At 35.6% G+C, this 15,084-nt stretch overlaps 1 protein-coding gene across 12 annotated transcripts in view; it reads right to left on the bottom strand.

Annotated features, from left to right (window-relative positions):
* PICALM (phosphatidylinositol binding clathrin assembly protein) overlaps positions 1–15,084 on the bottom strand; it is a 100,151-nt gene that overhangs the window by 13,408 nt on the left and 71,659 nt on the right. For 4 of the 12 annotated variants that reach the window (XM_055416150.2, XM_055416154.2, XM_055416153.2 and 1 more), the window contains 7 exons: positions 12,321–12,428; positions 10,594–10,725; positions 10,468–10,498; positions 10,189–10,288; positions 6,642–6,665; positions 5,242–5,301; positions 3,641–3,745 (listed from right to left, as the gene is read on the bottom strand). In XM_055416150.2, coding sequence (XP_055272125.1) covers positions 3,641–3,745; positions 5,242–5,301; positions 6,642–6,665; positions 10,189–10,288; positions 10,468–10,498; positions 10,594–10,725; positions 12,321–12,428 — 560 coding nt within the window. The remainder of the gene's footprint in view (positions 1–3,640; positions 3,746–5,241; positions 5,302–6,641; positions 6,666–10,188; positions 10,289–10,467; positions 10,499–10,593; positions 10,726–12,320; positions 12,429–15,084) is intronic. The other 8 variants (XM_055416151.2, XM_055416155.2, XM_055416159.2 and 5 more) reach the window with 3 other exon arrangements.

Genomic DNA, 15,084 nt, shown 5'->3' on the forward strand with positions numbered 1-15,084 from the left:
TAAAAACTAAAGCATGATAAAATATTTCCTACTCCAAGGATAGTTTAATTCTTAAATGATTAAAAATATTCAATCATGAAATTAAAGGCATTTTCATTCCTCAGGTTAGTCACCTAACATTTTAGCTTACAGTCTATTAACGAAGAATTTAAACCAATTTTGCACACTGCTTTAAACTACTACAATGGTTATAAGTAAGTAAAAAGATACATCAATGAGAAACAGAGTAAGTGACACAATGGAAAAGTAAGTTTTCAACCAAACTCCCTTGTTTGACAAATAATGTTCAAAACCTGTTTTAAGTGAGGCACCATTTTAGGAACCATGAACATAAAAGTTATACAAGCTTGCCTCTGTGAAGGTTACAGTCTAATATAGGCAACTCTCACTAGATCAAATGGATGGAGGGAGCGATGGATGGACAAATGGACAAACTGACAGATGCTAAGTAGTGACAAAATTCATAAAGAAAAATAATGCACAATAGGGAAAAGAACTTCAAATCTCAGGAGAACTGAAAAGGGATGAGAGATAACTTAGAACGAGTAAAGAGTAAATCCACTTTATGACAGACTAAGTTCTTCTAGGAAAGACAAAACAGCAGAACACTGGATAATCACTGAGAACTGTGAACGTGTGGAGCTGAAGAACATGAATGTTCTGTTTATTCATTATTATTTCAGAGAGGGAAATTCTGTGAGGTAGTTTTTAAGACAAAAGAAAAGCTGAGAATATATCTTACATGTTCAGTTAAATTAGATTCATCTCCTTAGATTTTTGAGTCTGGAGATAAGACGCTACAAATACTGCCTACAAAAGTTTACTCCAGTATCTACACATGGATTAAATTAGAAAGGCAAGAAAGGTTCCAATCTGGGTCAAGGATTATAGACTGCAAAAAGGGAGGGGGGCTAAGAATAGCAGAGGAACGATCAGTGGGATACTGTCACAAGATATATGGAAAACAAAGAGGGGAAAGGAATTTAAAGCAACTTTATAAAGTTTAAGATTCTGACTTTCAACTGGTTCAAATAACTCTGTAAGGAGAAGTCCAAAGCCTCTTTGAACCACTTCACTGCCACCCAATCTTCTTTTCCCCGTCATCAATTTGCCTTCTTCGTTTGCTTTCCTCAACCAGTAATATTTAAAATTAACTACTGACTTCAAATTTGATTTCTCAACTAGAAGCTTGTTCCCTAATGTTCTCATTCTCTTCTGGCAGAAAGTAATTAGAAAAGGGCACTTCTATCACTAATTCATTTATATACTTGAAAATTCTTGCACGGTTTTGGTGTTTTATTGACAGTTAACATGGATTTCAAAAGGAAACAAGATATAAGATCTGTGTTAAGAACTGATGCCAGGGGGCTAGCAATTTTTTTTTAAGGTAGATTCTTTTTTACTAAGATTTGTTTTAAACTATATTAAAAACACACACACCAAAAACCCTCATGCACAATGTTTCAAGATTAAAAGTATTATCCAAAACTGTATAGGATGCTCTTGACAACTACAGCAGTTATATCTTAGATACATAAATATAGTTTATAATCTAACAGGAAACCCAAGGAATTAGCAGAGTGGCTCACTGCGGCACAGGAAGCCAATAGTACCGTCGTGGCCACATGGGCTGAGGAGCAGCAGCAGAGAGGTAATGTGGCACAAATGAGCACCGGACCAGGAAGGAGCTAAGCTGCATTTCACCACTTGCTTAGTTTAGTTGAAGAAACTTTCCAAATCTCAACTTTTTAAAAATAAAGAATGGAGACACTAGTGATAAGAGGCCCATTTACCTTAAACATTATTTTGAGAATGAGGTAATGTATGTGAAAGTGTTTGCAAACTATCAGGTAGCACCCAAGCTTAGTAACAACATATTCTGTTTCTGAGCTAGGAGCTTGCAAGACAAGGCCAACATTAGGTGCAGGGTTTTAGCTATGCATCAGGGAAAATGAGGTAGTTAAGGGTTACCAGTAAATTTACAGCCCCAAAATATAGTTGGTTGTTTTTTTCCTCTAAATACATTTAAGTTATTTACCACTTGGTCTTGTAACAGTAAAAACCCAAGGCAATTTTAAAAAATAAACTATATGTACCTGAAGCTAAAAATGTGGGTAACAAAGAATAAAAAAAACAACAGGAAGACATAAACTAAAGAAAGGATCTACACCAAAAGTTAAGGAAATCATCATCAGCTTCATGTTTTCAAAATCTATACATTTCTTTAACAGTATTCAGCCAATATTCAGAACAGCTGCTGGTAAAAGATGGAAAAGAAAGAAAACTATAAATACTCATAATCTAATTTATAAAAAAAATACATAAGAAAGATAACCACACCAATTACCTCATCTGACAACTAACTTCATTATAAATACGTAACTGTTTGAGGAGCAGGAAGAAAAGGTCACTTTAACATGGACAAATGGGAATAAAAGAGGCATCTGGGGAAACACATGAAATTCAAAGAACATAGATTTTTTTACCTCTCAATCAGAATTAAATTCACTATCCACTCCCAGTCACTGGCACTGCCCAAGACATCAATCTATTAAATGAGTTCAATACTCAAAAAGGCTGAAAAATGAAAGGGTCTCTTCTGCTTCACTGGTCTATGAGATACATATAGACTAACTTAACTGGATCGATACAAACTAATTTTTGCAATATAACACTGTATACACTGGCAAGTGTAAAACTACCTGCATTCAAGTGGAAAAGGAATAACAAGTCATCAACAAACATGCTCAGGAATGCTTTCAAATAGTATTAAACACATAAAATAACCAATCAGTTGGCACTGGAAGCCACGAAAGGGGGTGACTTTTACAATCACATGTCAGTATTCCCAACTGTTAAACGATATCAGCAGGGTCATAGCAAGGGATAAGCCAATCTATCTCTTTACAAAAGTCTCATCCCACAGGATGTCATCAGAGAGGTAAACAAGAGAGAAACTTCTCATGTACTCTCCTAACCATAATGGGAGAAGCATTTTTCAAAAAAGATTTCCCTAATGCTAACAACAGTGAGATGAAAAAGAGTGAATATCCAGGTGAATTTTCACGAACTGAAGAAGGCCTTAGAAACATCTCAAGACAAAAGTCCTTCCTGTGAAGAAAATAGGTCCACATGGCATTTCAAGCATTTTTGCTCTTTTGTGGGGAGAGGGGTATCTGTTTTTAAATATGATCTTCAGCAGGAGAAAGTTATCTAATGAAAAATAGCATTCACAACTTTTGAAGACTTGTCAAGTTTCACAGACATCTCAATGTCAACGCTTCATCATTGTGGCATTCAAGTCAAGGCACTGAGTCCTGAGCTCAAGGTTTCTAAGACCAACACAGGAGAGCACACATCAGAACTGTTATCAGAAAGAAGGGTTCTTAACCTCTGGCCCCACCAACTCTAATCTAGACTTTTCCATCTTTACCTATTTGTAATCTGCTTATCCTTTCTTTCCAAATAGTCAACATTCCTAAAAGCTCTAACATGAGAAAGATACATGAAGAAAGTATCCTCTATGAAGGGAAAAAATGCTAACAACTTGTTTTTCTGAGTTGCATAAAAGGATTTTTTGGTATTATATTTCTTCCACATCAAGCACAGCACAAGTTACGTGCAGCATGTTAATTAGTACCTGTGCTCCTGATACAGGGCCAAAAGGGTTTGGTGGTCTCATGACAGGTTGGCTGTATATTAAGCTTGGTTGTGTCATTACAGGTACACTTCCCATTTGAGGAGGCTAAAAAAACAAAAAAGAGAAATTCTCAAGTTAAAGGATGCTGACTCACATTTTCCTTATTATAAGTAAGTAAACAAGAAGGATGATAATGATGTACTAGTACATGTGAATTAACTCAAAGGGGAAATGTCTATAAATGCAAATAAGATAGCTAAAAATTTTAAGAGAATTTTTTTTGGTATGGAAAATCTTTCATGTGCTCATTTTTTAAAGTTTACCAAAAAACTCAACTTTTTCTATATGAACTGCAAAATTCAAACTACAATAAACAAACAAAATAATTTAGACCAAAAAAATTTTCCAAATTTGCCACCTTTAGACATAGGGAAACTTAAAACTCTAAAATGGCTAAGACATTTCAAAGTAAATTGCCTTTGTTTATCAAATCCAGTTCTTATACCTTAATGCAAGTAAGCACAAGGGAAAATAGTTGATTCTTTGAAGAAGTCTACCTTCAGTAGTTCTTTCATTTTATTTTACACATGTTTAGAGAAAACCAAGAAGAGGCTTAAATTACACACAGAGGTTAGTTTATTCTTAAATAATTGAAAATAAATCTCAAACAACCATCTCTTTAAAAATTACCACTCTACAATATAAAATTAACATAAGTGGCAGAACAGAGTACACACAAATCATCACATTATTTTGGTTAAAATGCAACATTCTAAAATCTTATCTTTCTGCAAGTTCTATTTAACCTTTTAAGATGACTCCTATTTTCAGTGATTCACTTTATGAGTTTTCTGTGTAGACACCTTTTGTATGTAATGACTACTAACCCAAAAGCTTTTATGAAACTTTTTCATATGCAGGGAAAGAGCTACTTTCACTAAGACATAAATAAAGAAGTAGCAGAAGTAGCCACAGCAGCAATACCAATGGATGAACACTGCCTCCCACCAGCAAGTTTCCCAGAGTGTGTAGTGGGCTGAAGCTACTACACCTTCACTTCTTATCTGAGTCTGTATATTAAGAGAGCTGGGAGAGTAAGGGCAGTTTATAATGTGGGTTGTGGGCAGCTTAAAAGTTTAAACACTGTTTCTGTACTATACCAATCATGTCATAGGAAAATCTCTCTGGCCTTCACTAAACTAAATTTACCCCCTACACAATGCAAGAAATATCAACTCCCCATATCCACTATAGTAGTATTAAGGTTATAAGACCTCACTGGTATTAATATAAGGTCTAAGCAACAGAGACTTGGAGTTATCATTAATGTTTAAATGAGTTCACAATGAAGTATAGATACCTAACAAAACTTATGAGAGGAAAAATAAGCCAAGTAATAGAGTGAACATTAATAAATAATATTTGTTGTATAACAACTGTTCTAGAAATACTTACGAAACCTATGCTGTGGTACAAGGTTCTGTGCTAGTTACTAAGGGTATATTTGGCACTAACTCTTTTCTCAGTTAAGTTTGGAAATAAACACAAGTTAAATGCAGGTCAATCCACTTTCAAAAGGCTGTGTTGGGAAAAATACTTACGATTCCATATCCTATCATGCCTGTTGGTGTAGTAGCAGGATAGGCCATTACAGGGGGGGCCTGACATGGTGAGAGAAAAAACAAACAAGCAAGTGTAACTCACGTATGTCAATGGAGTCCAGGTAATTAATAGCTAAAAAGAATTGCTAAGACAGCTGTGATTAAAGGTGATATTTGTGTTCATTAATAACTGTGTCAAGCTCAATGACAAAAGGTGTCTTGAAATTAGCAGAAAAGCAGAATTATTAGAAAGAAAAAATACCATTTAAACTTAGATGCAACAGTGATCTAAGATTTCAATGTGCTTTTACAGCATTAAAAAATTCAGATTTTTAGAAATACTCAAATCCTGCAATGTAACATCTGTCTCTCCCATAAAGATGTCTGCCCAGAAAAAGCAGCACAGTGAATGTTCCTAGGTGCTTCACTTCTGCAGCAAAGACAAAACTTAAAGATCTCAAATCAATGAACAATCTGATCTTCCAAAAGACTAGTTTCTAAGGACCTCATTCACTTCTTTCAAATAAGCCCAAAGATTTCAAACCACTACAGAGTATGACTCAAGTTTGTATGTAGAGTATACATATTAATATTCCAATTTATTCTGTAAATTATTTAAAATATCTTCTGCAAAGCACCAATTCAGAGGTGCTTCAAGTCTGTTTATGCTTAAATATCTGAAAGAATGATCTACCACTAAGATGTTTAAGGTCGTTCCTCTTCCCACTTCAATTCATGCTTTGAAATATACGACCTCAGCAAGAATCATTTTAGATATATTTGCTGTCTTAACAACATTCCCTATGTGCTATCTTTTAATAAAAACTTAAGATGTATACAGGTGAAAGACCAATAACACTGCTAAAACATAAAAAATAAATTTTATGGCAATTTGAACATATACATGGAGAAGTTAAATAAAGCATAACTAAAGTGAATAGTTAAAAGTTAAGTATTTGAGTGAGCGTGTAGAACTTATTGGTCTCTCCCTACTTAAAAACCAAGAGCTGCGAGAGCAGTAGACAAACTGCCAAGTACAGCAGAAGCCTGTAAGATTTCATGCAATTGTTATATTCAACATTACCACAATCACCATTTCCCTTCATTCAGAAGTCATCAAGTGCATAGTGGAAGCACAGATACAAACACAGATGCCCAGCCATCTGGCAGCAAATGGCAGAATATTAAGCAAGAAAAAAAATTTATATTTCCCATGCTACCATCATCAGAATCAATACTACAACAAACCCATGAAATCAGTAGATGCTAGGAAGAATTTTGGCACATTGAAAATTTGAATGTGAAAACAAGTAATAGCTGGAAGGTTATGAGATTCTGCTATAGCAGTGGTTAATAGCATGCCAATTTATTGCAAAAAAGGCTAGTTTTTGGTCACTTACGTATTGTGGAAAATGCATGCCATTCTGTTTTTCCCAGGGAGAACAATTACATAATGCAATAACACTGGATTAGAACAAGTACTTACACAACAGAAAATACAGAGAGCATTTTAGTTCACACGTACATTCATCAACTACCCAGAATCCCTTGTGTGTCCAGTATCTGGTGGAAGAGCATCCACACTAAAACACTATCAAGGCTGACAAGCGAAACTTAGTCTTTGGCATCATCACCTTACTTACGTAAGAGTTTATTGATTACAAGCGTCATTAAAATATAAAACCTATCAGTAGTATGAATAGTGCAAAGTTCAGTGCATACTATGAACAGGGATGCATTGTATAATGAATACCACAAAAAAAAGCAAGCAGTTAAAAGAGTTGGTAGTGTAACATCATTATATATTTTAATAAAATATCAATAAATTTCTTTTAAATTTTTTAAAGTTTAGAAAAGTTTAAAAACCTTGACAGTGTTTAAGGATTAATAAAAAGGTTAGAAATGTAAAGAAATGTCATAGGCAGCAGTTTAAGCAGTGAATCATATCATCAACCCTAAATGTTAGTCATTGAAAAGAACCTCTATAAAATACATACATACACATATTTTAACAAAGTCCTCAAGAGATGACACACCTTACCATATACCACACAGCACCACAGATACGGTTTCTTATCAACACATTCCAGACGGTTAGATGCCTATTACATTCTAACAGTTGATCTAAGGTCAAGTGCTATTTGCAAATTTCTACTATTTCATGTAGATTAACTCTAATTAACACAAAACAGTCATTATATTTTCATATCAGCATTCGGATTTATATCATGGTTCATATGTTATATCAATGTATGAGTCACACCCAGAGGTGTGTTACAGTGGGAAAAACACTGGATTCAGAGTCAGAAGGGAAGGATTTCAATTTAAATCTGCTTCTGAGCAGCTTTCCACTAGAGGGGAAAAAAAAAAAATCACTGTACCCTTACAGTTGGGACAACAGCTGCTCCAAAGAGTACACTAATTATAAAGTCAGGATTGTGTGTGTGTGTGTGTGTGTGTCAGGATGTGTGTGTGTCAGGATGTGTGTGTGTCAGGGTGTATGTGTGTGTGTGTCAGGACAGTGTGTGTGTGTAAAATGTAAACTATTTAAAATGTAAGGTTTTATTATTGGTGATGGTAGTGACCACTACCAGGAAAAAAGTTGTTGTTTGGTCACTAAGTCATGTCCACTTATTTGGAGCCCATCAGGTTCCTCTGTCCATTTCCCAGGCAAAAGTGGGTTGCCATTTCCTTCTCCAGGGGAATCTTCCTGACCCAGGGATCAAACCTGTTATCTCCTGCATTGGCAGGTAGATTCTTACTGCTGAGCCATCAGGGAAGCCCAGAGAAAAAGTACTGATTTTAAAAGGTGGCTAAATTTTAGTATTGTTTTCCACTAATGAAGACTGAGATTAATAAAACTCTCTAGATAATGTCATGGAAAACTTTAATAGCACACTATTTTTAGCTCAGCCCTACATTTAATTTTTACAATTAACCCAAGGAATACAGCAAAACAGCACAATGCTCTGGAAGAGATAAAATAACAAAAGTGGCTATAACAAGGGTATGAGGGTCTCCAACAACAGGAAGGACAGAATGTGCAGCAAAAATGCTGCTTATTAGCCCAAGTTTGCAAGAAAGCATGTTTCAAATTTTTCTACAAAAAGAAATTGATTTTCTCTGACCCAGGAAGACATACTGGATTGGTAAAACAGGAGCTGACCAAGAGTAGTGGTACAGTCACAAACTACTCAGGGACAACCATACCTTATAGTAATTAAATTAGAACTTCTTTAGTATTAGAGGCTAACTCATTGTTTCTCCCTGGAGACTCAGACAGTGAAGAATCTGCCTGCAATGCAGGAGACCTGGGTTCGATCTCTGGGTTGGGAAGATCCCCTGGAGAAGGAAATGGCAACCCTCTCTAGTATTCTTGCCTGGAGAATCCTATGGACATTAATTATCATACAATTAATTTTCATTATTCATAGATTCTATATTTGCAAATTTGCTACAAACTAATATTTATTTGTAATCCCCAAATCAATACTTGTGAAGCTTTTGAAGTCTTTCATATACATGTGCAAAGTGGTGAAAACTTTGTCACTGGATACATCCAGTTCTGACAGGAAGATAACCAGAGGATGGAGAACTAGGGAACAGTGCGGAATACTCAAAGAAGCTCTGGCTCTGGGGCCAGTTGGGTAGGTTTAAAGTTTCAACTCAGGTACCAATTAGCAGGGTGGTCAGCTTAACCCCTCTGAATCTCCTTTTCACTTTTGTAAAGTTTTACAAAAGAATATATCATCTACTAGAATAAATTTATTTAGGATTTAATATTACAATCTATGTGAGATGTGTGACTGTGTATACATACACAGCTGAAACTATACTTGCTTGGTTTTTGTTAATACTGTCACCTAATTTTTACAGCCTATTCTCCTTATTTGCTGCACTTAAGGTTCAAAACGGAGAAGGCAATGGCACCCCACTCCAGTACTCTTGCCTGGAGAATCCCATGGACGGAGGAGCCTGGTAGGCTGCAGTCCATGAGGTTGCTAAGAGTCGGACATGACTGAGCAACTTCACTTTCACTTTTCACTTTCATGTATTGGAGAAGGAAATGGCAACCCACTCCAGTGTTCTTGCCTGGAGAATCCCAGGGACGGGGGAGCCTGGTAGGAGGCCGTCTATGGGGTCACACAGAGTTGGACACGACTGAAGTGACTTAGCAGCAAGGTTCAAAAGACCCTGATGCTGGGAAAGACTGAGGGGGGGAAGAAGAAGGGGACGACAGAGGATGAGATGGTTCGATAGCATCACCGATTCAATGGACATGAGTTTGAGTAAACTCCAGCAGTTGGTGATGGACAGGGAGGACTGGTGTGCTGCAGTCCATGGGGTCGCAAAGAGCTGGACACGACTGAGTGACTGAACTGAACTGAAGGTTCTTAAAGTCACCAGAACACTGAATTAGTAAACACTGAGCCATTTTTAGGGGAAACACTGTGTGTGAAATTAGCAACTGATTCATTATTAGACAAATAAATAACAGATTTGAAACCAGCAGTGGAGAATAAGAGCATAGCCTCTGAGGTAACACTGCCTGAGTTCTAAAAACCCACCCCACCCCATCTCTTTTATTTGGGCTTATTACTTAATAATTCTATGTTTCCATTTGCTCATCTGTAAAGTAGGGTAATAATAGTTACTACCATATAAGGTTAATTTGAGGATTATATAAAACAAAACTACATATTAAGTTAGAATGATGCCTGGCACAAAATAACCCTTAAGTAAACGTTAGCTACAAAAATGTACCTGGCAAATAGTGTCAACCCAGCTTCCTTTAGAAGCTGAATAAAAGAAATAAAAATTACTTTTATTTCTTAAATTTTTTAACGACCTTTGCACTTATGCTTTATAACTGCTTTACACAGAGTTTCACAGTGCATATTTACCTAAATTATTCATGTTAGTATATCATGAGATTTTCCAACTCACCATTGTCGCAGCATTCCACGCAGTTGTTGGTGCAACCTTTGGTTGCCAGTTAGATCCTCCAGTTAGCTTCTTTTCACCTGGCTGACTCCAATTTACATCACTTAAAATAAATACAAGTGAGATATAAATGAATGTAATTATGAAGTTTCTTTACTATAAATTTAGATTGAACAGAGCATTTAAGATACAGATGACACTTATACACATACTTTCTTGAGGTAAAAGCCAAACTAACCTCTAGACGGCACAGGGGGAAAAAAATGCAAATTTAACACTCACTTCTTAGTGGTTCCATTTCCAATGCCAAGATCTAGGACAGGAGAAAAAGAAAGCATTTAAAAACCAGACTCATTTTTATAAAACAACTTATTGTAAAGAAGATTCAAGAATTCAAAAAATACTTACTGCCCACAAGGTTGGCTAAGGATGAATCCAAGTCATCAGATACTAACTTATTAGGTGGGAGTTTGGCAACAGGAAGACTCTGGTTCTGAGAGGCCACTGTTGGTTTGAGAAGTCCACCTAGTTCATCAAAGCCTTAAAGTTACAAACAGATGAAATAGGATTTTGTAAGGAACTTTACAGAGCTATGGCTTTCTAAAGGAGGTCTCTGCCTTTTCTCCTTGTTTGTTTAATGGAAAAATCCTCTAAGAAAATGGGCACTAATAAAGTGGAAAAAGGCACTTAAGTGGAAAAAGGAGAAATCCACCATTTCAAAGTCAATTGATTGAGGAAGCTGTATGTACTTGGGCAGAATTCATTTGTCTTACGTCATAACAAAATTACATTAAAGTTAAAGGGAATGAAGAAAGAAGCAGTCAAGTAAACTACTCTTATTCCAAAACTGGGATGAGAAGGATGGAATTAATCCTTCCCCTAAGCTGACAAAGTCTTCTGAAGACTCACGCACACCTGAAGGTAAAAAATACATCTCTGAAAAAAATTTACATATACATAAAGTATATGTAAAACAGTACATTAGAATCAAGTGAAAATAAACCGCTAGCTTATCTCTTTTCTTCCATCTAAAAACAGCCTAAATTATACCTAAGAAATAGATAATCTACACTCTAATTGCACAGAATTATGCAGTAAACTAGGACATTGTTTAAATATAAAACAAAATCCCTTAGGGTTCTTTCCTGAAGGGTAAAAGGTATAAAACAAATCCAATCAACCAAGCCACCAAACGACTCAATAGCATAACCTAGGAATACTAGAGAATTTGAAAAAGAAAGTCAGCAAAACTGGGGGCTTATAAAATATGAACTGGTTTTTATATCCTTTATTCCTTCCTTCCAGTAAGACAAACTCAAGAGAAAAAGTTAAATACATCAAAAATCATTGTAAACCTACCAGTGCACAGAAAAAATGAATTTCTAGTCCGTACATACTCTTTATAAGCTTGTTTCTTACTTCTGTATAAACACTTATGATAACTATTAATAACTTTATATTATGAAATTAAGAGTATCTCAATGTTTAAATGGTCGGAATTTAATTACTACACTTACCACCCTACGATTAAGAACATAATTTAGTGTCGACTTCATAGGAATTTAATTTTTACAAACTTAAAATTAACAAGATACTAAATGGAAACCTAGCTGTACAGGTCTATAAAGCTGTCTTAAGACAAATGAACATACATACTGCAAAATGATTTAAAAAAAAAAAAGAGCCCTTGTACCCATAGCTCTGATATTTAATTATTCTAGCCGTTCACTACACAGACTATTTCAATATGTCAAGGTACCACAGGTAATACTTTCCTAGTTTTCAAAAAAAGCCAATTTCATTTCAGTAAAAGTAAAAATTACAGTGAATAAAACGCAGAGCATTCTACACATGGTCACTAGTAACTGAGAACTCTAATCTAAGGAAAATCTCTTTTTCCTCTCTTAACAGTTCTGGGAGAAACAGAATCTTCCCAGATTCAAAACTGCCACTAAGAAAAGAATAAATGCAAATAGTCGCTTGAAATTTTCTTCCAGTCGTTGGGGAAGGAGGAACCACTTCTTTGGCTACCCAAACTCCATCTCTTTACACATGTTAAAAGTACTATTATCTGTCCTTACACAGACTCTAAACTAGAACACTAGAGTAAAGGTAATTAAGTAATTTTTTCTTACCCCCAGAATCTACAGTAACATTGGTAGATTTATTTCCAAACACAGATTCGAAGTCAACATTAAGGCCAGCTGAAGGATGTGGCTGTGCAACCGGAGAAGGAGTGAACCCTAAGAGAAACCAAAATGGAAGAAGCTCAATCTTTAATAACTCTACATTGATAGATATCTAATAATGATGACAATAGAATGGAAAAAGTCCTAAATTCCTACAACAAAAAACAAAGCCAACCCTTCAAGCAAAATGTTTCCTAGACTACCACCTCTCTTTGTAGAGATTATTTTCCAAAACAAAATCACCCCACTAAGAAAATAAAAAAGTAAGTAAAGTTGAATTACCAGTTTGTTTCATTACAAAATAACATTTTTGCTTATTTTTTACCTTAAATTTTTATGCTAATAATCTTTAAAAAACCAAACACATCTAAAATTCTAGGATCTTGTATGAAACCAAAATTTAAAGGATCATCTAGGAATACAATAAGAATTCTGTGGTGTTTAAAAAAAAATAACTTAGTATCCCAAAAAGTCTTTTTCCCTCTACCTACTCACCTTCCATATTTCTCGCCTTCCTTCCTTCAATGATTAATCAAAAGCTATACGGTGTAAGTTCATTTGTGAAGTAACAGGATTCTTAAAAGTTATAACCCACTAGTCCTTATGAACGCCTTGTGTCCAGGTGTTTTTTGAATATTAAAAAAAAAAAAAGACTATTTTCAACCACCTTCTAAGTTCAACTTAACTACTTACAAAAGTGGGTCTGCCACATATGTAATTAAATATACTGATTTAACTAACTACGCTGAAACACAAGAACATAAAGGGAAAATTATTCTCTCCTCTCAATGTTACACTGATGCCAGTGGCATTTGGCCAAGACATCCAGTTTATAGAAACCAGGCAATGCTGAGGTAAATATAAGATTTTCAACTGTGTGAAGTTTTATTTTTGTGAAGTGAGGTTCTGAATTTCTATAGGCTAACTAGAAGAATTAAAATCATCTAGACCTATTATCGGAGAAGGCAATGGCAAGCCACTCCAGTACTCCTGCCTGGAGAATCCCATGGATGGAGGAGACTGGTGGGCTGCAGTCCGTGGGGTCGCTAAGGGTCGGACACGACTGCGTGACTTCACTTTCACTTTTCACTTGCACACATTGGAGAAGGAAATGGCAACCCACTCCAGTGTTCTTGCCTGGAGAATCCCAGGGACGGGGGAGCCTGGTGGGCTTCCGTCTGTGGGGTCACACAGAGTCGGACACGACTGAAGTGACTTAGCAGCAGCAGCAGCAGACCTATTATGGCTGTCACATGACTTGAGGAACTTTCAATCACTGAGTATACATTTAAGTAGAGAAGAGCCTAGCAAGGATCACAAAGAAGAAATTCTTTTACTTGTGGAAGGCTGGAAAAAATGGCAACAATAAATTCCTTCCTTGTGGAAGGAATTCTCTTCCATCTCTACATCTTATAAACTCATAATGTTAAAAGTTTTAAATGTCTGGTATTAGAAGATTAATAACTACAGCAGAGAGAAATTCAACTTTTGAGCCCTAAACACAGACCCTTTCTTCCTGTCTCATCTCTCTGCTAAAGGCAATTTCAGTCTGTAAGAATCTCACACTGAACTCTTAATGGACATGACCAGGACATAAGGAATTATAATAATGCTGTACTAAAAAGACAGATCTTAAAAAGGTAAAAATTAGGAAGAGATTTGGTGAGAAGTTCAAGAAGGTCCTCAAAGCCTGAGAAGCCAGAAAGGACTAATATTTTTATTAACAGCGACTCACACAAGCTGGTATACATCAATGATACTACTGTAAAAGTAGCATGTTACATCAGAGTATGAATATTCTGTAGAGGCAAAGATTTTTAAATGTACAAGTTTGATCTTATCCCATAGTCAGTTAGCCCTTAAAATACTCTTAACTCAAAGACACTGACCATACAGTGAGAATACAACACTATCAAAATATAATTACAGACAATGATTTAACGGTTCTCTGAAGCACGCAACTGTTTAGACATATCCCACAGGCTTGCCAGTTCTTCTCAAAGCTGCCTTACAAAAGGAACAGATGTATCTACTCAAGAAAGACAAAATTCTATCGTGCTTTATACTTACATCCCCGTGATACACCATTACAGTGTAAGAAGCTTACAGTGTTCTTTAAATCCTGGAAACAATATCTGAGCTACGGTATCATTTAATAAGAAAACAAAGGGAACAATAATTTGTAACTAGGATAGTATATCAAATTTCTATTTTCCTCTGATATCCTGTCCCAAATTCTTTCTAGAATTTTGTTGATATCAGAGATGAGCCTATCCTTCATAATAATACAAAAACAACTTCATTACTTTCTGTAAAGAGAGTAGCCATCTCCTGAGGTCCCTAGGGGCACCAATCTATGAAATTATGATGCTACTGCCTAAAAGTATAAAAAGTATAAAAGAGTTGAAAAGATATGAAGTAATCCAGAGCTAGTACATCAAATTTTAACAGCTTCGACTAGCAGAGGAAAAAAGTAAAAGGGAAATTCTTAATAAATTATAATAGCTGATTAGATTGTCAACCTTTAATTTTTAAAAGTGACTTAAAGCAAAGTTATAAAACACCACCATTTCAAAAGAGAAGATTTAGGGATCCCCTGCAGAAGATCAATAGGCTTGCGAAGTTAAGGTTAACCTGATGAAAACTGAACTGCCTAACTCTTTCATTTCACAAAATCCAGTGAAAAGTCTGTCACGGGCCGCTTCACAGA

Source organism: Moschus berezovskii, chromosome 25 (assembly GCF_049115385.1).
Source record: "Moschus berezovskii isolate FMDL1 chromosome 25, NW_MosBer_1.0, whole genome shotgun sequence".
Lineage (NCBI taxonomy): Eukaryota > Metazoa > Chordata > Mammalia > Artiodactyla > Moschidae > Moschus > Moschus berezovskii.